Genomic DNA, 21,693 nt, shown 5'->3' with positions numbered 1-21,693 from the left:
TCCTGTGTTGTGTGTGTGGATATTTATAATGGTTACATTCTCTTGCTGGACTAACCTCTTTATCATTACGTAATGTCCTTCTTTATCTCTTGTTACTTTCTTTGTTTTGAAGTCTATTTTGTCTGATCCAAGCAGTGCAACACCTGTTTTTTCTCTGTATTTTTTACATGAAATGTCTTTTTCCATCCCTTCATTTTTAGTGTGTTTATGTCTTTTGGTTTGAGGTGAGTCTCTTTTAAGCAGCATATGCAGGGGTCTTGCTTTTTTATCCATTCTATTACTCTGTGTCTTTTGATTGGTGCATTCAGTCCATTTACATTTAGGCTGATTATTGATAGATATGTACTTATTGCCATTGCAGGCTTTGGATTTATGGTTACCAAAGGTTTAAGGCTAGTTTCTTTACTATCTAACCGTCTAACTTTGAGTCACTTATTATGCTATTATAAACACAGTCTGATGACTCTTTATTTCTCTTCATTCTTATTCTTCCTTCTCCACTCTTTATATGTTAGGTGTTTTATTCTGTATTCTTTTGTGTTTCACTTGACTGCTTTTGTGGATAGCTGAATTTATTTTTTGCCTTTAGTTAGTATTTAGTTGGTCTGCTTTCTTTGCTGTGATTTTTTATTTCCTCTTGTCTGATTTCTTTACTGTGATTTTATTTCCTCTGGTGACATCTATTTAGCCTTAGGAGTACTTCCCTCTAGAGAAGTCCCTGTAAAATACCCTGTAGAGGTGGCTTGTGGAATGTAAATTCCCTCAACTTTTGCTTATCTTGAAATTGTTTAATCCCTCCTTGAAATTTGAATGATCATATTGCTGGATACAGAATTCTTGGTTCAAACCCCTTCTGTTTCATAAGGAATTGGGAGATCTATGGGCTTCCATGGTCTGAGAGACTATTTCCTTCCCCAGCTTGGGGAAGTCTTCAGCAATTATTTCTTCAAAGACACTTTCCATCCCTTTTTCTCTCTTCTTCTCATTCTGGTAACCCTATTATGCGAATATTTTTCTGTTTGGATTTGTCACACAGTTTTTTAAATATCTTTCATTCCTAGAGATCCTTTTATCTCTCTCTGCCTCAGCTTCTGTGTATTCCTGTTCTCTGATTTCTCTTCCATTAAGTGTCTCTTGCACCTCATCCAGGCTGCTGTTATGTGCTTCCATTGACTGTTTCATTTCTGTTATCACCCTCCAGACATCATCCCTTAGCTTTTGCCTATTTCTCTGCAGGTCCATCAGCATGGTTATGACTTTTATATTGCATTCTTTTTCAGGAAGATTGGTTATATCTATCTTGCCAGGCCCTCTCTCTGGCATTTGAGTGATTTGAGACTGGACCAGGTTCTTCTGCCTTTTCATGGTGATAGAAATGATTGCTGGCAAGTGGCACATGTGTCAGCTGGGAGAACAAAATTCCTTCCTGCTTGCTGTTCACCTTGCCCTTCTCTGCTGCCTGTGCCAGTTACCTGTACACAGAGAGCTGTTTCTGGGTTAATCCCCTGAGCTGCCATGGGCAGTGCGGCCCTTGGAATGGTCTACGGCACTGCTGGGGGTCGCAGGTGTGTGGCATGTGTTTTCCTGTGAGAATGGCGCCCCTTCATGCCTTCTGGACTTTGCACTGGCTTCCTCTGTCCATGCCGGGCAGCTGCATGCAGGGGGTAGCCTCTGGGTCTGGCCCAGTCAGCTGTGTGCTCAGAGAAGTCTCTGTTTGCTGTGGGTGGGGCTGCTCCCTGGCTGGTCCACAGCAATGGTGGGTCATCTGGTTTGCTTGCAGTGCTGGAGGGGTGAAATGAATGGCAGGCTCCTTATTGCTGTTAGGGACCTCAGTGCTGCGTTGCCACCCAGGGGTTTTGGGCCCCTGAAGTTCCTTAAGATTCCCAGCCTGCTGGGCTGAGTGTGCTGGGACGATTTTGTCCACCCTTGTCCCTTTAAGAGTTTTAAAGCACCTGCTTTTCTTTTGTCCCAGGGGTGCCGGCTGTGGAGACCTGCTCACAGTCTCCATCTCAGATTTTACTTTTCCATTTCTCCAATATCCAGTACACCATGTGATGTATGCCTGTGCTTCTGGTGAAGATTACTAGGGCTCATTATTTAGCAGTCTAGTGCTTCTACTTCCTCCTCACTCTGATTCTTTTCCTCCCGCCAGTGAGCTGGGGATGGGGGAGTGCTTGGGTCCCACTGGGTCATGGATTTGTATCTTACCCTTTTTGTGAGATGCTCAGTTTTCCTAGATATACATGTAGCCTGGTTGTTGTAGTGTATCTTCTTGTCTCTCTTTCAGGAATAGTTGTATTTACTGTATTATCAAAACATATATGGTTTGGGAGGAGATTTCTGCTGCCCTACTCATGCTGCCCTCTTGAGCCTGTGTATTGATTTTTTATCCTCCAAATTTGCTGAATCCAGTTATTGTTTTTAATAGTTTTTTTGTTGGACTCATTAGGGTTTCCTATATATAGTATCATGTCACCTGCAAATGGTGCCAGTTTTAGTTCTTCCTTACCTATTTGAATGCCTTTTATCTCTTCTTATTGTCTGATTTCTGTGGCTAGGACTTCCAGTACTATGCTGAATAACAGTGGTGAGAGTGGGTATCCTTGTCTTGTTCCTGAGCTGAGAGGAAATAGTTTCAGTATTTCACCTTTGAGTATGATGTTTGCTATGGGATTGTCATATATGGCCTTTATTATGTTGAGTTATCTTCCCTCTATACCCACTTTGTTTAGAGTTTTTATCATGAATAGATGTTGAATTTTGTGAAATGCTTTTATAGCATATAATCATATGGTTTTTATCCTTTTTGTTAATGTGGTATTTCACAGTGATTGATTTGCAGGTATTGTGCTATTATTAGACTGCAGGAGGAGGAAGGAGAATGCAGGGAGAACAGTCAGGTGGGCTACTGAAATGATCTGACTAAGAGATGGTGGTGGCACAGAGTAGGGTGGTAGCAGGGGACATGGGAACAAGCAGTCAGATTCTGGTTTTGTTTTGAAAGTAATGCAAGCAGAATTTGATGATGGATTTGAGATGGGATATGAGAGAACAAGAATATTCAATGATAACATCAGTGTTTGGAGCCTGAGCACAAGGAAGGAGTTGCTATTTGATGAAACAGACAAGACAGCAGGAGAAAGTTTGTGCTTAGGATGGTGCAGGGGTTGTAGATGCAAAACTCAACTTTGGTCATGGTAAATTTGAGATTCTTATTAGATATCCAAGTAGAATGGTTAAATATTAAATAGGACATTGGAATAAATCCCACTTGGTTGTGATAGATCATCCTTTTGATGTATTTTGAAATTTGTTTTGCTAATATTTTGTTGAGGTTTTTTGAATCTATATTCATCTGGGATGTTGATCTGTAGATTTCTTTTTTTACCACCTACTTGACTGGTGTTGGGCTTAGAGTAATGCTGGCCTCATAGAATGAATTTGATATCATTCCCCTGTCTTAGAGGTTTGGAATACTTTAAGAAGGATGAGTATTAGCTCTTCATTAAATGTTTGGTAGAATTTACCTGTGAAGTCATCTGTACCTGGACTTTTGTTTGTTGGGATTTTCTTTATCACCAAGTGAATTTCATTACTGGCAATCGATCTGTTCAGATTTTGGTTTCTTCCTGAGTCATTCTTAGAAGAGTGTATATTTTTAGGAATTTGTCTATTTCTCTTTGATTGTTCAATTTATTGGCACATAATTTTTCATAGAATTCTCTTATAATTCTTTGTATTTCTGTGGTCAGAACTTTCTCCTTGATGCCAGACTCATATATCAGATGCATTTATCCAATGTCCTATTTAATATTTAATCATTCCACTTGTATATCTGATAAGAATCTCAAATTTAACATAACCAATGCCAAGTTTCTCATCTACAACCCCTGCACCCTCCTTACCACATACTTTCTCCTGCTGTCTTGTCCGTTTCATCAAATAGCAACTCCTTCCTGGTGCTTAGGCTCCAAACACTGATGTTATCATTGAATATTCTTGTTCTCTCATATCCCATCTCTAATCCATCATCAAATTCTGCTTGCTTTACTTTCAAGACATAACCAGAATCTGACTGCTTGTTCCATGTCCCCTGCTACCACCCTACTCTGTGCCACCACCATCTCTTACTCAGATCATTGCAGTAGCCCCCTGGCTGTTCTCCCTGCTTTCTCCTTTGTCCTCCTGCTGTCTATGGCAACATAGCAGCCAGAGTGAGCTCATTACAACACAAGTCTGATCATATCACCTGCCTGCTGATGACTCTCCAGAAGCTCCCAAAATAATTTAACATGAAAGCTAAATTCCTATAAGACCTTATAATATCTAGCCCATGTAACTTTTCTGATTTCACATCCTACCACTCCCCTCCCCTCCTTGCTTACACCACTCCAGCTTCTAACATACCAATTCTGCTTTCACTTAATAGCCTTTGTCTTTTCCTGGAATACTGTTCCCCCAGATAATTCACATGACTACCTTCCTTACTTCTTTCAGGCCTTCTCTTTAATGCTACCTATGGTAAGGTATTTGTGATCTGAATGTTTGTATCCCCCACAAACTCATTTGTTGAAATACTAATCTTCAAATGTTACAGTATTAGTAGGTGGGGCCTTTGGGGGATGACTAGGTCATGAGGGTAGAGCACTCATGAATGGGATTAATACTCTCATAAAGGAGATTCCACAGAGCTGCCTAGGCCCTTCCACTATGTGAGAACACAGCAAGAAGGTGCTAGCTTTGAACCAGGAAAATAGTCTTCACCAAAATGCAATCATGCTGGCACCTTGATCTTGGACTTACCACACTCCAGAAGTGTGAGAAATAAATTTCTCTTGTTGACAAGCTACCCAGTATGTGGTATTTTGTTATAGCAGCCCAAAGAGGACTAAGAGCTCTCCTTAGCTATTTATTTAAAATTATAAAGCTCCCACACTCTTGTTCAGCATTTCCTGTCTCCCTTCTTTTTTTCTTTGTTGGCATTGATCACCACCTGATATACTATGTATTTTACTTAATTTTGTGTATTATTTGCCTCCCAGGCTAGAATGTAAACTCAGTGAGAGCAGGGGGTTTTCTCTATTTTGTTCATGTTGTGTTGTCAGTACCTAAAACAATGCTTGAAACATAGTGGACATTCAATATATATTTGAATGAATGAATGAAAACACTCTCTAATGCCACTTACTATATTGTATTATCATTTATCACAGTAAAAACATAAAGTAGGCACTCAATAAATATTTTTTGAATGAATGAATGACAAAAGCTTTTTATAATAAACTCTAAAGCACTCAGTGCTTTATCATTAGGAAATGGCCACCCTGTTAATTCCCTTCTAGGCTACAAGGATGAGGTTGTTTGCTGTTGTTCCTAAGAACTGCATCTACCCTTTCCATAAAAGGCAGCACTTTATTCTCATCCCGTCACCCCCCCACCCTTGGCCAACTCAAAATCAGTTAAAGCTTCTGCTATAACTGGCATTTTAAACCTAAAGTTTTCAGACTCTATTGTTAACCACATGGGAGCCTGTGTCACTCAACTTCCAAGATCAGGTTTTTCCCTCTACCTGAACACAGAGCATTCTTGTGAAACCTTTAGTAAGCCAAAATGGTGTAAAGCAAAGAAACAATAATCAGTAATTTAATATGGAAAAATTTTAGCGTTCTCAGATCCAAAAAGTAACCTTTCTTAGTCTTTTCTGATATTTTAGGATACATCTTGATCATGGATGCACAAATAAATCAAGATAAAGCACAGATGCTTACAGACACAGTTCAAAGCTACTGTGGCTTGATAGTGAGATGTAAAGTATGGTTCCAGGGAAGGAGCTTGGTGGTGCCATTCTCATTGCTTGGTGAGCATGCTGCCTGTATATCAGGTCTCTGCAAAACAAATGCCAAACACTAATTTTGCTTTTCGTCATTATCATAAAAATGAAAATCCTCTTTGGACTCCTTTCAGTTATCAAAAACAGGTACTAAAGTAGGTCTTTCATAGAAATGAGTGGTGTAACATGAACTTTTGAAAAGCAGATGTTACCTGTACGTGCCTGAAGACAGATGGCTCTAACTTAATTCCCACACCCATCCCCATCCCCATGGCTGACCTGGTATCTAAAGCATTTTACACTTTCCAAAGCACTTTGTGCCCATTGTTTGTTTGTTTTTTTCATTTGATCTGCACACCATCCCTGCAAGTATCAACATCAACATTTTCTAGGTGAAGAACCAGAGGCCCATAAAACTTATTTTAAAATAACCCTAGTTATTAGCCTAGGGTTACATAGCTAATAAATGATAATTTAGGGTTGGGATTGAGATCCTCATAATTCAAACCTTTTGACCCTATAGTAAATGCCTTTATAAATAATCCAACAAGAATATAAATAAATGAATATACCACATGTGCAAGTCTTAATAGAAAAGATATGCACATTCCATGCACTAATAAGCTAGGAAAGCATCCAAAGGAGTTTTTCCACTCAATTTCTATACCATTAATTGTGTCGACCATTCATTTGGCACAGAGCCTATCCTATGCAAGAAACATAATAAACACATAAAGCCTTAAAGTCAGAGCTAAAGATTTCCCATAGTGAGACACCCCACTGCATATAGGCAAGAGAATTAGTGACTGGTGCTGGGGAGTAAAGGAGAAGAGGAATGAAGAAGAATCATCAACAACCTCCCTTCTTTCCCCAATCATTTAAACTATGGGAAACTAAGGAAGGGGCTTGGCTGGAAAATCATTCCTTTATCAGTTCATTTGTTATGACTGTCATTCATTTACTCCAGCAAGTTGTATGTTCATTGAGAACTTCTTAGTGCAAAAGCCTGCTAATGAGGATTACAACTAGAGAGTCATCTCTAGGGAAACTTGCAGGCTAATAAGGGAGAGAAGATATGTACATACATAGGAAGGAATGAAATCTGAAAGAGTTAAGTGTCATAGGAGAGGTACAAAGAATGAGGTGGGGGATGCCAAGGGATGAGGGAACACCTCCAAACTTGGGAAATAAGGAATATCCTTAGAGGAATAGACCTGGAGGATAGGCTTAGAAAAATGAGTAGGATATACATTTTGGATTGTCAGGGAATATGAGGGGGAAGGAAGGTAGTGGTGAATTCTGAGAACACCATGGGGGAGATTATGAATCATGTCTTGAAAAAAATGAGTTGTTCAGTGTGGCTGGAGTACAAGAGCAGAAAAGTGGCCACCTAGGCAGCAGAGTAAGGTTAAGGATGGCTTGTGATTCCCACTGTGAGCACCCAAAACACCAGGGAGGGGCACAAAGGGTGGATGGAGAGAGTAGATGAGTCCTCCCAGCAAGGCTGAAGCTTCCTTGTTCTGATTCTGGACCTTCCCATAATGGCCTTCCATGATGCCTTCTGGGACAGCCCGAATGAATTTTTCTCCACATACAGTTTTAGCTTATTTATACAAAACACTTTTAGTCTCCAGGTAAATTCTTCACCAACAACAGGCTAGGTCCATGGTCTGGTCCAGCAGTGAAGTGCTTCTTTCTGGCTAGAAAGGGCAGGATCTCTGCTAGGTAGCTACCACCTGAGCTTCCTTCCCCTTCCCAGCTTACCACCTTGGGCCTCAGTCAGCCATAGCTCAAATCTAGTTTCTTGTTCACTGGGGAATCTGAGTAATTTAACTTTTCCTCTAATGAAGGATTTTCCTGAATCCTTTTAAGTGGGAAGGCCATTTCTCCTCAGTGGCTTTATTTCCTGAACACATTTCTTTGCTTGGGAGATCCACGCTACAAGAATAATGTAGAAAGGCTCAATTAAATTAAGGATTCACATTCCTCACCCTCCATCTTACCTCATTCTCTTTCCCTTCAGGGATATGTATCATGACACTTTGGGGTTTTGTCCAAGATGAAAGATCTAGTGAAGCCACTTCCACATTTAATGTCTTCCTGGCTTATTGCTCCACTGCTATTTCAATATCTTAACAGCAGTCGGTGAGAAAAAGTCCTAGGGGATTTGGCTAATAAGGAGCTCAATGTGAGTCAGCAGTATAATGTGGCTGCCAAAGTTAAGGAAATTTCATTAGAAAGAGAAGGCCCAGAAAGAGGATTATGGTTATGGTTAGGATTAGCTCCTCTTTGCTGTTCCACTCTGGGAGGTAGCAAAGGCATCTGCTGCCTCACCACATGCCTGAGGATGCTGCAGGTGGGGAGGAAAAGAGGAATTGTCCTCAGAGGCTGCAACCACATTAGTTTTCTGATAGTTTCTCAAAATACCAGGCACACTCCTGTCTCAGGGTCTTTGAATGGCTCTTCTCTCTGCCTGAAGAACTTCCTCCAGTTCTTGACATAGCTCACTTTACCTCATTCCATTAGGCCTCTGCACAATTATCCTTTCTCCAGAGAGGCTGCCACTGATCTCACTATTTAAAATAGTCCCTCTTAACATTCTCTATTTCCCTTTAAACTACTTTTTTAGTGTTCATGACATCTGACATTTCCTGACACATATTATGTGTTTCTCCCATTAGAATGTGAGCTTCATAAATATAGGAACTTTGAATAGTTTACTTGCTGCTTTGTCTAGAATAGTGCCTTATACATAGTGGGAGCTCAATACGTTTGAAAAAACGTTTTCATAGCATTTAGCACATTGTACTGTTATTTATCTTTTCACTTGTATTGTCTTTACTAGAATTTTATCCAAGAAGACTCATTTTCACTTTTTTTTTACATTTTCCTTAATTACCTAGCCAGTGCCTAGCATGGAGTGTGGTGAATGGATGGATTGGCAGGGTTGTTATAGAGTAATTTCAAATGATTGGATGGAGTTGGCCTAGACCTACAGTGCCCAGTATGGTAACCACTAAATACATGTGACTATTGAGCACTTGAAATTAAGCTTGTCTGAATTGAGATTTGTTGCAAATGTAAAGTACACACCAGATTTTGAAGCCTTGGCATAAAAATACATAAACTGTCTCATCAATATTATGTTTATTGTTACATGTTCAAATAACATTTTGGATCTACTGGGTTAAATAAAAAATGTTCCTAAAATTGCTTATGTTTCATTTTTTTAATTTGGCTATTAGAAAAGTTTTAATTACATATGTGACTAGAGTTATATTTGTATTGAATAGCACTGCTCTTGGGATTTGATTTTGACAACCTTATATTTAAACGCTGACCTTTACAAGTCCATGAGGGTGTGTGTGTGTTTACTGTGGGAGGTGGGTAGAGGTTATTCTTTGTAGTTAACACAGAAGAGGGTTATCCATAATCACTGCTCCTGGGGATTGGTGACACCAAGGTCAAATAGGCACTATGGTATTTTACTCAACCTCTTCTTTCTCATTCCTGCCTTTTCTTACCTCAGTATGCCCAGAGCACTAGCAACAAGCTAAACTGAATGGTTAAAATTTTCCAGCTCTTTCTTAGCCCCTGCCCACCCATACTTCTCATGAAAGTGACAACAGTGGACAGATAAATGGTGCAAATGCAAGCTACAAATCAGAAGAGGAAAACCTAGCTACAAGCACCCTGGATCACCTACACCCAGCAGAATCCCCACTTTGGAAAATCTCTACCTGATAAGTGATTTGATGCATGTAACCAACTCCCCTGGCAGAGCTCCATGCTGGGTTATCCCAGGAGAGAGAAGTAGAACACCCACCATCTTCCTTTTAGGAGATTATAATCAAGTTTTGAAACAAAGCTAATGTGTGTGTGAAAAGTTAAATAGGAATATAGAACAGTCATCCAAGAAATGTTGGACAGAGTGTGTAATTCAAGGGCCAAACTAATGACCCAGAGAGTTACTGCTCCAGGAGTTCAAATTAGGTGATCCCCAAGAATTGTAGCAGGCAGAGAAAGCTTCTTCAAGGAGGTAGTACTTGAGCTGGACCTTGAAAGATGTGATGTTACAAAATCCTAGATTTCCAGGGCATGAAAGACCCTTAGAGACAATGCACTTCTTGCTGTAAGTCTAGAGAAACTAGTCCAGAGAGAGAGATCTCAGAGTAAGTCCAAAAAAAGTTGAGATTTATAGCAAAATTTTCCTAGTTCCCAGTCCATTACTCTCTCTACCAGGTGCTGAGAGGGGAGAGATAATTTTCTAGGTGTAAAAAAGGCCCAGAAGCCCAAATAACTGAACACTCACTCCTGTGTTCCCACATCCAACATACACACACACACATACACAAACACACACATCTCCAAACCTGATCTGGGGTCTCCATTTTCTCCCCAAGGCCATGCTAATCTAGCAGGTGAAACAGATAACACTGAATTCAGATTCCAGGTCAAACACTACCTCCTTTTTATTTAGTTAGAAATGGGCCATATGTTGGTGAATGGCTTCTCTGATGTAACCTGCCATCTCAAAAGCCTTGAGGTTAAGAGGGCCTCCTTCTATTCCTTTTTGTCCTATCACCATAAGGTATACAGACACGATCTGAACTACCATCACTGCCTGACTGCCCTGACTCTGGCCTTTGGTGCAGAGGTCCATGGTGTAGTTGCCCTCAGTGTACAGGTTGTCCCGGATCAATAAGCATTTGGTTTCCGCAAGGCTGATTCCCTGAAGAAACAATTTCTCTCTCCCCTCCCTTGCCAGCAAGATCTGAATTTCTTTCTGGGTCAACTGGAACAAGTTGCCTTCATGATAAGAATCTAAGAACCCGGGTGAAGAGTTGGTGATAATTGCTGCATCACAGCACATCTCAGTCTGTAGGAAGAGCGTGATGCAGTCTTGCCAGACCTCTTCACTGATATCACCTATGCACTGCATGATTCAAGTAAGCTGTCTCTAAAAGATAAAGTTCTTTCTAGCAAGTTCGGCCTCAAAAGAAATTTGTTGGTAGTTGGCTCAGGATGACTGATAAGCTGACACTGAAATAAGCTAAAAATGCAGTCTCTTTTTGACGCCATCTTTCCATCAGTAAGGTGGAGGATGTCTTGGTAACTTGTATGAAGTTATGCCCCACCTGCCCTCTGCTCTGATTTATCAAGCTGGCTCTAGAGCAGGAGTGAGGTCACACAGGCTTTGTGACTCTTTAAATAGTCATCATCCACTACATCATGGGTGACCTTTGGCAGCAGCTTTCTGAGTGCACCTATTTACTTCCTTAGGATACTGTAAGAAATCACTGACCCCCAATAATGGAAAAACCCTTGAAGCAGAACATAAGTGGGCAATAATTGAATTGGAGTTTTGGATATCAAGCAGGATAGGTGAGATTTACTGCAGCAACAAGTATCTCAGTTATTGGGTAATCTTGCTCAGACCTGACCTCTAGGTACAGTCAAAAAGCCCACAGGCTCACCAGTTCACAATTCCTTAGGATAACTATAATAGCTTCCTAATAGTTTCCCTGCCTCCAGCCTCTTTCCTTCTAACATCTTCAAGCCCAAACCAGCTGTGAGTCCAGAGTCATTCGTTCTTATCTAGTAATTCAGCAAGTATTTATCAAGCATTTGCTATATGCCAAGTACTTTTCTAGGCACTGGGGTATAGTAATGAGCAGTGAAAAACCTCATGGAGATGACATCATAATGGGGGGAACAAATAATAAATAAATGATAATAGTATCTCTTTCACTGAAAATATTTTGAGTAATATGTTCTTCCATATTTCTTCTCTTATTCCCAGGCTTTTTCTACTGATGTGGGGATCCACTCTGACTTTGACTCTTCTGTAACCTTTGGCCTTAATGTCCTCTAAAATGACACCAACTTGCCTTAAAGAGGGAATATTAGGAGAAGTGGCTAAAGTTAATGGTGAAGAAAATATGGGATAACTTTGAAAATTCATTTACTAAACAAACATTTATTGAGTACCTACTGTGTGCCAGGTTTGTTTACAGACTTTGGAGATCTAGCAGTGAACAAAAAGCCTCTGCCTTCATGAAGCTGATATCCTAGAGGGGGAGAAAAAAATATTTATATCACGTGGTGTTAAAAGCTATGAAGAAAAAGGGTTAGGAGAGTAGAGGGTGTTTGGGAAGAAGTGTTAATTGTTTTATTTTATATAAGGTGCTCAAGTAAGGATCCTTTCAGATGATGACATTTGATCAGAAACCTGACAGAAATGAGGGAGTGAACATGTGGATATCTGGGGGAAAACATACTAGGCAGAAGAAACAGTAAGTGTAAAGGCCCTGAAGCAGCAGCATGGCTGGCATATTTGAGAAACAGCAAGAATATCAATATGATTTGAGCAGAGAGAAAAGGGTGACAAAAGTTGCAGTCAGAGAGATACTGGGCTTAGATCTTATGTAAGGGCTTCATAAGCCATGATTAAGGGTTTAGCTTTTACTTGGAGATGGAAAGCCACTGGAAAGTTTTAAGCAAGTAGTGACATCACTATAGATTCTAAAATCTAGAAGTTGCTGTGTAAACAATAGACTGTAGGAGGACCAGTGTCCAAATGTGGAGAACAGACCATGATGATAGTCCAGGCTAGATAAATAGAGGTTTGGACTAGGTTACAGGAGTGAGAAGAGGTTGGATTTGGAGAATGTTTTGAAAGAAGAGCTGATAGGATTTCATGAGTCAGGTGTGGCGAAAGAGTAAGGATGCCTCAAAGGCTTTTGGCCTGAATAATTGGAAGGATGGAGTTGCCCTTTCCTTAAATGAGAGACACTATGGGAAGAGAAGATTTGAGGATGCAGGTATAAATCAAAAGTTCTGTTTTGGATATGGCAAGTTTGAGATTCCTCTATGACATTCAAGAAGACATGTCCAGAGACTGCTGGATATTATGTTAAGTTCAAGAGTTCAGAGAACAGATCAGGACTAGAGATAAAATTTTGGAAGTTGTCCACAAATAGATCGTATTTAAAAGCATGGGATTGGGGGACAGCACCTGGGGAATAAGTGTAAATAGAGAAGATGAAGGTCTGAGCTTTGGCAGCATTCCAATATACAGAGATACATAATATGAGAGAGAAACAGCAAAGGAGAATGGGAAAGAGAAGTCAAAGAACTAGGAAAGAGTAGTGTCCTTGGAGCCAAGTGAAAAGAAATGTGTTAAGGGGAAGAGAGTGATCAAATACAGGTGAGAATATGAGAAGAGGATTGACCAATGGATTTTACAAAATTGAGATTACTGTTAAATGACAAGAAAGGTTTGCTGGAGTAGTGGGAGCAAAACCTGATTAGAGTAGTTTCAAGAGAGAATTGGAGGAGATCAAAAGAAGTGGGGGCAGAGAATAAATTTAGACAAATCTTTGGAGGAGTTTTGCTAAATGAGAAAATAGAGAAATGGGATGGAAGGTGGGGGAGAGGAATATGGGTCAACAAAGGTTTTTCTTTAAGATTGGAACTATTATAGCATGTTTTTGTGCTGATGGAAATGATCTGGTAAAGTGGGAATGTTTTCACAGTAAAGAAGAGAAGGGATAACTGAATAGGGGAGAGAAAATGAAATTGAGTAGACATGTGGAGGGGTGGCCTTAGGAAGGCTCAGGAACAGTTGATTAATTGAAGGCAGATTATATGAGTTCACAAGCAGATTTGGTTGTGGGAAGATGTGGAAGTTCCTTTCCAATGGCTTCTATTTTATCAGTGAACTAGGAAGCAAGGTTGTCATCAGAGAGAGGAGAAGAACAGTTTGGATAAAATGAGAGTTCCTGTGTCCAGGATTCTCACCTGGCTGTGGTTGACTAGCTCACTGCACACCTGTGGGCAATACATGGCTGTTAACTATATAAAAATAGCTCCACCCAGTGCTCTGGGCATGATACCGTGGCAGGGCTGCAAGGCTGCAGGAGAGCAGAGCAGAGGTTGGAGTGGTGGCAGCGCTGAGGACAGAGGCCCAGAGGACGACTGTGTGGGACGACTGTGCCCACAGAGGGGCCCAGAGGCAGAGACCGGCTTACTGCATGCAGACTCGCTTTGAGTGAAAGGGATTTTAGTGACTGACCTGCCACCTGGAAATAAAGTTGGGTATAACCCTTTCACTCCAAGAATGTTTTGCTGTCGATTTCTTTGGTCACACTGAATCCATACTGAACTTGCCTAGGGCTGAAACCCATTGGAAAGACAAACAAACATGTTGAAAAAATGAGTTGAGAAAGGCAAGGTAAAACAACAATACTCACTTTGCCCTTATGATGTTCCTGGCACCTGATATACATTACATCTTTGAATCCTCACAAGAGGAGGGTGTGAAAGATGAGAAGTTTGTTTTTGGCCATGATGCCTTTAATGTGCTAGCAGCAACACCCACATGGAACTCCTAGGGAACAGTTGGAAGTTCCAAATTTGAGCTCAGTAGAAAGATCACAGGACTTGAGATGTAAATTTGGGAGTCCCTTACTAGGGGTTAAGAATTGAACTTAAGAGATCAAGATTTCCAAGAAAAGAAAATAGAAGAAGAATGAGGACAGAGGCAAGGGAAATGGCTAGAGAAGGGCAAAGAGAAGTTGGGAGAGGGGCAGAGAAGGAAGAGTAGAGATGCAGGCAGTGAGTCTCTTTTATGACAAAGGCCAATGTAAGAAAGAGTGTCAAAAAGGAATACGAATCAACAGTGTTAAATGGTGCAAAATGGAGACTGAGCACTGGGAAAAGATATTGGATGCAGCAGTTGGAGTTCAGGGTGATGTAAAAGTGCCAATTGAGGGGAGTGGTTAAGGATGGAGAGTGCGTTATGAAGTCCACATAAAAGCCCAGTATGTGGCAACCGAAAGAGCATGGATTTTGAAGCCGCAAGACTTAAGAAAAAATGGAGGTAATGATAAGTGTAGACTGTTTTTTTTTTTTTTTTGAGATGTTTGGAAGGTAAAGGACTGAAAATCATGGAATGATATCTCAAGGGATAATTGGGCCATGGATTGAGAGAAGGACTTTTAAGCTAGGGAAGAAGGCAGAATACGATGAAAGAGTAGTTTAACTAGAGAGTGTTATGGACACTCAAAGAAGAAAGAAATCACTTTGTGAGGGAGATTGCAAACCGTAACATCACAATAGTGGAACTAGAAATGACCCTAGAGATGGTGGCCAATAACTTCATTGTAACCTTGGTCAATTTAAGGCCAGAAAGTTGACATGATTTGCCCAAAGTCACACAGCAAATTAGCGGCAGAACTGAGAATAAAGCCCAGATTTTCCAGCTCCTGGACGGTTTTTTTTTTTGTTATCACAAGTCTGATTCAGAGAACACCAGTGAGTGACTGTACCTATCTGTACCTCATCTGAGAGGTGGCACAGTGGGCATTTGGTCCTTTTTCCTACATCTGTGATGACAAAAGTTATAAGGCTACTGCAATCATCCAGACCTTCACTAGATTGGTGGCGGCCGACTTGTAAAGAGGGACTTGAGAGGAGGATGTGCTTATATACCATTTCAAACCTTGCATAAGGTCTTACAGTTAGGAAGCTCTTCAGAAACCCAGCGGCCAGCATGAGATAATCAGTATTGTCTTTGCAGGGGACATCGTTGCTATCATTAGACAGTAGTGGAACGACAGCGGTGCTCAGAATACTTGCAGCATCAGGGGGTGTGATAAGAAAGGCAGTACTTAAGTCTGGGACCTAAGAACTGGGCTAAACTTGAAACCTGAACCACAGAAGTTAGCGCGCACAAAGGGCATTTGCCAGGAAGCAACATGGCGGAAGCGGCAACTGACAAAGTGTCGCGATAGGAACTTTCAAGAGGATCTGGTGACGAGATCTTGAGCCAGGACCCCGAGGGCTGGGGCAGGAGCCCACGTAGGGCAGGAAGGCGGTGAAATCGGTATCGGCTACGGCAGCTGGAGTAGCATTGGGGACTTCAGGTGGTGGGAACCCCGGCCATGGAACATATTACAGTGCCCAAGGTAAGGAGAAGCGTTGAGTGAGTGAGTGAGGAGCCACGAGCTCAGTCTCGGTGCTCAGCCGGGAGCCTAGGCACACTCCTTTAAGCCTTCTCACTGTGCTCTTTGAGGCCCCCTTCCCGCTCTGGGACCCGAGTTCTTTCTTGTATTACACCCCATTTCAACCAAACTGAACTCTTCTCAGGACCCGCCTGCGGGCAGCGCTGCAGAAGAGTGGGATCTGAGCCAACCATCCCCTCGCGCGGCGCTGCCCCCGCGCTTGGTGGGCGCCTGCCGGGTCCCAGCCCTGTCCCAACCCCACCTCCTCCCGGCAACTCAGCCGTTACCTCACACGCACCCTCATTACAGCTTCTTAAACACACTCGCTGCCATTGTTACCGCCTGCCTTTCTCAAATACCCCATGTGGCATCATCTCCCAGAGAGTTACTTCCTTCATCCAGCGTTTCCCTACCTTGCTCTTGGTTCTTTCTGCCCCAACGGCTGCCCAGACCACCACCACTGCTCTCGCCCGGGCTCCCTGGCGTTAGTGAGTGGGCTTTAGGGCCGACAGCACCTCTCCAGCCCAAGCTGGGCTGTGGGAAAGGAAGGAGGTGTAGCAGAGTGAACCTGGACCTGCTCAGCCAGGAGGTAAAAACTAAGAGTTGATATTTCCAGGCTAGTAAGCACATGTTTACAGCCTATCCCCGGTTAGAACCACATCTACTTCTTTTCCCTACTCTTTCCCTCCCTAATACCAGTCTCTTTTCTAATCCACCTCCCTCCTATCAGTTTTCTTTCTACCATCTAAGGCTCAGGGTAGAGTTCACAACTAGTCACTGCTTAATTTTTTTCTATCAATCATAACAGACGTCACTCAGGCTAACTGAAGTCCACATAAAAGCCCAGTTTGTTGCAATTGAAAGAGCATGGATTTTGAAGCCAGAAGATTTGAATTAGAATGTTGGTCCCTTTCATTACTGTCAGATGACTTTGGACAAATTATTTAATCTTTCTGAGCCTTTCTTTCCTCTACCACAAGGGATAATGCAATTTGCTCTCCGCTCACTTCACAGGGTGGTTGTGAGGACTAAATAAAAGGACTGTGAAAACTTTTCTGTAACTACAGGAGTGTCTTCCCCACTTCTTAGTTTGAAATGATGATGCTGCCTGATGGGCAAAGCAGGAACTCCAACCTTCAAACCTCTCCTTTCCTGACTCCTTCTTTAGGTCCCTTCTCTGTTGAAGATAACCACATCCCTTATAGCAACCAGCTTTACCTTTTTCTGGGTCCCTTCCTTTCTAGGTTCTGTTATTTGTCCCAGGTTCCCTGACATGTATAAGAAGGTGGCACCATCCAAGTAAAGTGGCTTCTGCTATCCAGACTCCCTCTTCCAGACAACCTACCTAGTCCTGGGCTGTCCTACTTGCCCAGTTCATTAGCTCATCTAAATACTCCCCTTTTGCTTTTTCAACCTGGGAGAGAGTTGGAGGTTGAGTTGCCCTTGTGCTTGAGTATTAAAATAATCAAATATTGAAATTATTGAAATCCCTCTATTGGGGGATTAAAGCTATAAACTGGGCCATCTGCATGGTAAGGAAGAAGATACCATTGTCCCACACATCAGAGTAATAATAGTAGCTAACTCTTTGAGTAACTACGTGGCAGGCACAGTACTAGATGCTTTGCATGAAATAGGTCTTCAATCCTTATGACAACCTATAAGGGAGGTACTGTTTTTATTCCCATGTTGCACATAAGGAAACTGACACCCATAGAGATGAAGTGATTTGCCTAATAGGTACAAGTGCTGTTTCTGACTGGTGTGGAGATGGGGTTAGTGCTCAAGAAAACTTTAACTGGCATCAAGGTCAGACCCCATATGTACTGCATGGATGGTATTTTGAGTCTTGGAATACAAATAAAAACTCCAAGTGAAGATTTACTTCCTTAAATAAAATTGGCATTTCTTTTGGTGCCTGGTAGAGCTGTCAAGTGTGAGTATACTGCCATGAATATAATTTTTTCTTTTATTATTATAAGTGTCTGGGAAGGATTGGGGTTGCACTAATGTCTGCAGGTTAAAATGGCCCCTCTTTTGTTAATTCACTGTTTCCCCAAAAGGGAAAGACATCTGTCTTATCAGTGTGAGGACAGAGAGAACCATGAACTTGTCAGTCATAAGTTCTGTGTGTCAAGTGCAAAAGTGACTCCTATTTTTGGCTGTCTCTTGAGTCTTTTTTTCTTCTTGGAAAGACTTCTTTAAAAACTCTTAATTACATATAGAAAAGTTAATAGATTATAAGTTTATACCCAATGAATGTTCACAAACTGTACACACCCTGGTCAAGAAACATTAGCAGGAGTTCCCTTGCTTTTCTAGTGAATAACCCTCCCAAGGGTAACTTACATCGACTTCTAACAGAATAGACTAATTTTTCCCTTTTGTTGTACTTAATGTGAATGAATTTATACAGTATATGCTCTTGTGGTCTGGCTTCTTTTGCTTGACATTATGTTTGAAAGATTCATCCATATTATTCTTAGTAGTTATAGATCATTTTCATTGCTGTATAGTATTCCATTTTGTTAACATAGCACATGTCATTTATCCATTCTTCTGTTAATGGGGAATTTCCAGTTCTGACTATTACAAATAGAACATTGTTTCGATGGATATACATATGCATTTTTGTTGGGATATACATAACAGTAGAATTTCTGAATTGTAGGATATGCATACATTCAGCTAGAGTAGATACTACCAATTTTGCACTCCCACCACCTATTTATGAGAGAGGAACTGTCCTTTTAAGTTACAACCTTAGGGTTTAACAATGATTTTTGTAGCACCTCAAGCCTACGCAAAAGTTCAGTGACTGTCTTGTCTAAATCAGAATTTGTTTTTTGTTTTTAATTTTTTCCTACCACCATCACTTTTTTGTCAGTGCCTAGAATTTTAATTACGTTTCTTTCCTGGAAAGTAATCTTATCAATTAGGATTTTTTCAGCTAACATTTATTGAGTTTCAGGTGGCTTGGATGTTTACTGTAGTGGGTAAGAGTGCATGCTTTGGAGTCAGACTGTCTGAATTCAAATCTCGGCTCTGCTGCTTAACTAACTTTGTATGTCACTTCTCTGTGCCTCTGTTTTTTCATCTGTAAAATTGTGCTGGTAATAATAATAATACCTATCTCAGAGAGTTGTTATAGGGATTAAATGAGTTAATATTTGTTGAAGTGTTTATAATAGTACCTGGCACATTGTAGATGCTTAAATTAGGTACCAATTATCATCATTATTTTTATTTGTATTTTTCTTAAGGTATCATTGATATACACTCTTATGAAGGTTTCACATGTAAAACAATGTGGTTACTACATTCACCCATATTGTCAAGTCCTGCCCCATACCCCATTGCAGTCACTGCACATCAGTGTAGTAAAACGCCACAGAGTCACCACTTGTCTTTTCTATGCTACACTGTCTTCCCCATGACCCCTCCCACACCATGTGTACTAATCATAATACCCCTCAATCTCCTTCTCCCTCCCTCCCCACCCAATCTCCCCTACCTCTCCCCTTTGGTAACTGCTAGTCCCTTCTTGGAGTCTATGAGTCTGCTGCTGTTTTGTTCCTTTAGTTTTGCTTTGTTGTTATACTCCACAGATGAGGGAAATCATTTGGTACTTGTCTTTCTCTGCCTGGCTTATTTCACTGAGCATAATTTCCTCTAGCTCCATCCATGTTGTTGCAAATTTATCATCATCATTATTATTAAAGTTATTATTTACAAAACCCCACATTGGGAGTTGTTATGGATACATAGCTGTCTTAGATATAGCAACTGCCCTCTGGGATCTCTTAAACAGGTAAGGTGATGATATGCCAAGCACAAGATCCATGAATGAAAGTGAGCACTTTCATGAGAGGGACAAATAAAATACTGTTACAGTTTAAAGGCAAATAAAGTCCAGGTCTAGAAGAGTATGAGGAATATGAAATGAAGAAAGCTTTATGGAATGAGTGGCATTTAAGCTGACTGAGTAATAGGTAGGATTTTACTCTTCAGAGATTGGAGATGTGAGAGAGTTTCCAACTACAAGAGCATAAACTCAAAGGCAGGTAACTTATTAGGGCAAAACAGTGTAAGGAACGTAGCAAGGAATTGGGTTGGAGATAGAGATTTTGTAGATTATAGAGGACCTTGAATGTTAAACACTGCGGAATTTGAACTTGGTTCTATAGGTAGCAAAGAGCTGCTAAAGCTTTGTAAGTCTAGAAATGTACAATATAAAAATTAGAAAGGACCTTTTAAAAGATTATCTAAATGAGAGATGGGAATGCAGTTTCTTTTTGGTGTGATGGAAGTGTTCTAAAATTGTGATGGTTGTACAAATGTAAATTTACTCAAAAGTAGTGAATTACACACTTAAAACAAGTGAATTTTTTGGTATGTAAGTTCAATAAAGCTGTGGTGAATGGATGAATGAATAAATATATAGGATCATCTAGTGATAGTGAATCCTCTCATTTCACAAATGTGAATGCTGAGGCCCAGATGGCTGAAGTTTCTTATCTGAGTTCAAGCATGTAACAAGTGGCAGAACCAGCATTGTCTTTTTGTTTTTCAGTATGCATGGTAGCTTGAGACTATAATAAACTGTGTAGAATTATCATAGCAACAACAGACAAACTAATTCTAAGTGCTGGATGGGTATAGACTACTATTCTGGATAATAATAAGTAATAACGTTTTATTGTACTTTAGTGTTTACATAGTGCTTTTCAAGCCACCCTACCTGATCTCAAGATTAAAATTTATAGGAAACTTTCCTAAAAGCAAGCAATTTTTGGCTTGATTTCCAGGAAACTAAGAACCAATTTTAATTTTCAGTCATATTAACTACATTAACCCTTGTACTTAGCACAATCGTTTCTTCCTCCTCTTTATGGCTTTGTTTTTCTGTTCTAATCTAATTGTAGATCTAAAACTAATTGTAGATCTTTTATTATAAATCGCCTCAACTTCATTTAGGAAAGAGTCAGGGTCAAAATAAATCAAGATAAAACTGGGTAATGTGTTTTTCATTATCAAAGAAACATGATTTCTAGATGTGAGGACTGTGCTCCACTTCCAGTTCTCTAAATCCAATCCAGGTGGCTTTATTTTGATCCTTTCAGTCTAGGAAGTAGCATAATGTAGTGGAAAAAACCATGAATAGACTAGAGCTGGGTTTGATTTACAGATGATCATTTCTTGGCTCTGAGTTCTTGGACAAATTACTCAAATTCTCTGAGTTTCAATTTCCTCGTCTGTAAGTGGGGATATCTACCTCTTGGGACTATGATGAAGGTTAAGATAAAGTATAAGAATAGCCTGGGACATATTAAATGCTCTATAACTGTGTATCCCCTTCTCTTTACATTAGAGCCAAACAATGGTATTGGCTTTAGTATACATTAGTCCTGGGAGGTTGTAAAGATCAGCCTGCTTCAAAGAGGTAGATTTTCCTTAGCATCCAGAAAGGCTCTTGGTACTATAGCACAAAGGGAGAAGCTGCCCAGGCTACCTCATTGACAGCAGTCTGAATTTTGGCCACTATTATTTTACGGGCATTGGAATCATTTTCATCACTACCAAAGTGTCCTCCTTTGACCTCACTTTTGTACTTGGGAAACCCTAACTAAGCTGTTACTCCTAGAAACCATTGGGATTTGTTTTAGGGTTGTGTCTTTTTAGTTATCATTTTGTGGTTTTGTGGTTTTGTGATGTAATACTTAAATGCTTTACAAAGATTTTTTGATAAGCTCCAAAGACATTTTCTTTATTTGAGAAACCCATCCTGGACAAGAATCAGGAGACCTGAGTTCTGGTCCCAGCTCTGATACTGACATGCTGTGTGCCCTTAGGTTT

General features: G+C 40.6%; 2 protein-coding genes across 2 annotated transcripts in view; one reads left to right on the top strand and one right to left on the bottom strand.

Moving 5' to 3' along the window:
- Nucleotides 1-10,310: 10,310 nt before the first annotated feature.
- Nucleotides 10,311-10,772, bottom strand: LOC108396233 (profilin-2-like). The gene has a single exon (XM_017659007.2). It carries the CDS (start codon nucleotides 10,770-10,772, stop codon nucleotides 10,311-10,313), a length of 462 nt encoding a protein of 153 aa, XP_017514496.1.
- A 4,877-nt stretch (nucleotides 10,773-15,649) lies between these two features.
- MTMR8 (myotubularin related protein 8) overlaps nucleotides 15,650-21,693 on the top strand; it is a 125,863-nt gene continuing 119,819 nt past the window's right edge. Inside the window, 1 exon segment of the mRNA XM_037001598.2 lies at nucleotides 15,650-15,801. Coding sequence (XP_036857493.2) covers nucleotides 15,778-15,801 — 24 coding nt within the window. The 5' untranslated portion in view covers nucleotides 15,650-15,777.

This window comes from Manis javanica, chromosome X, assembly GCF_040802235.1.
Source record: "Manis javanica isolate MJ-LG chromosome X, MJ_LKY, whole genome shotgun sequence".
Classification (NCBI taxonomy): Eukaryota; Metazoa; Chordata; class Mammalia; order Pholidota; family Manidae; genus Manis; species Manis javanica.
This window is presented reverse-complemented; position numbering and strand designations above follow the sequence as displayed.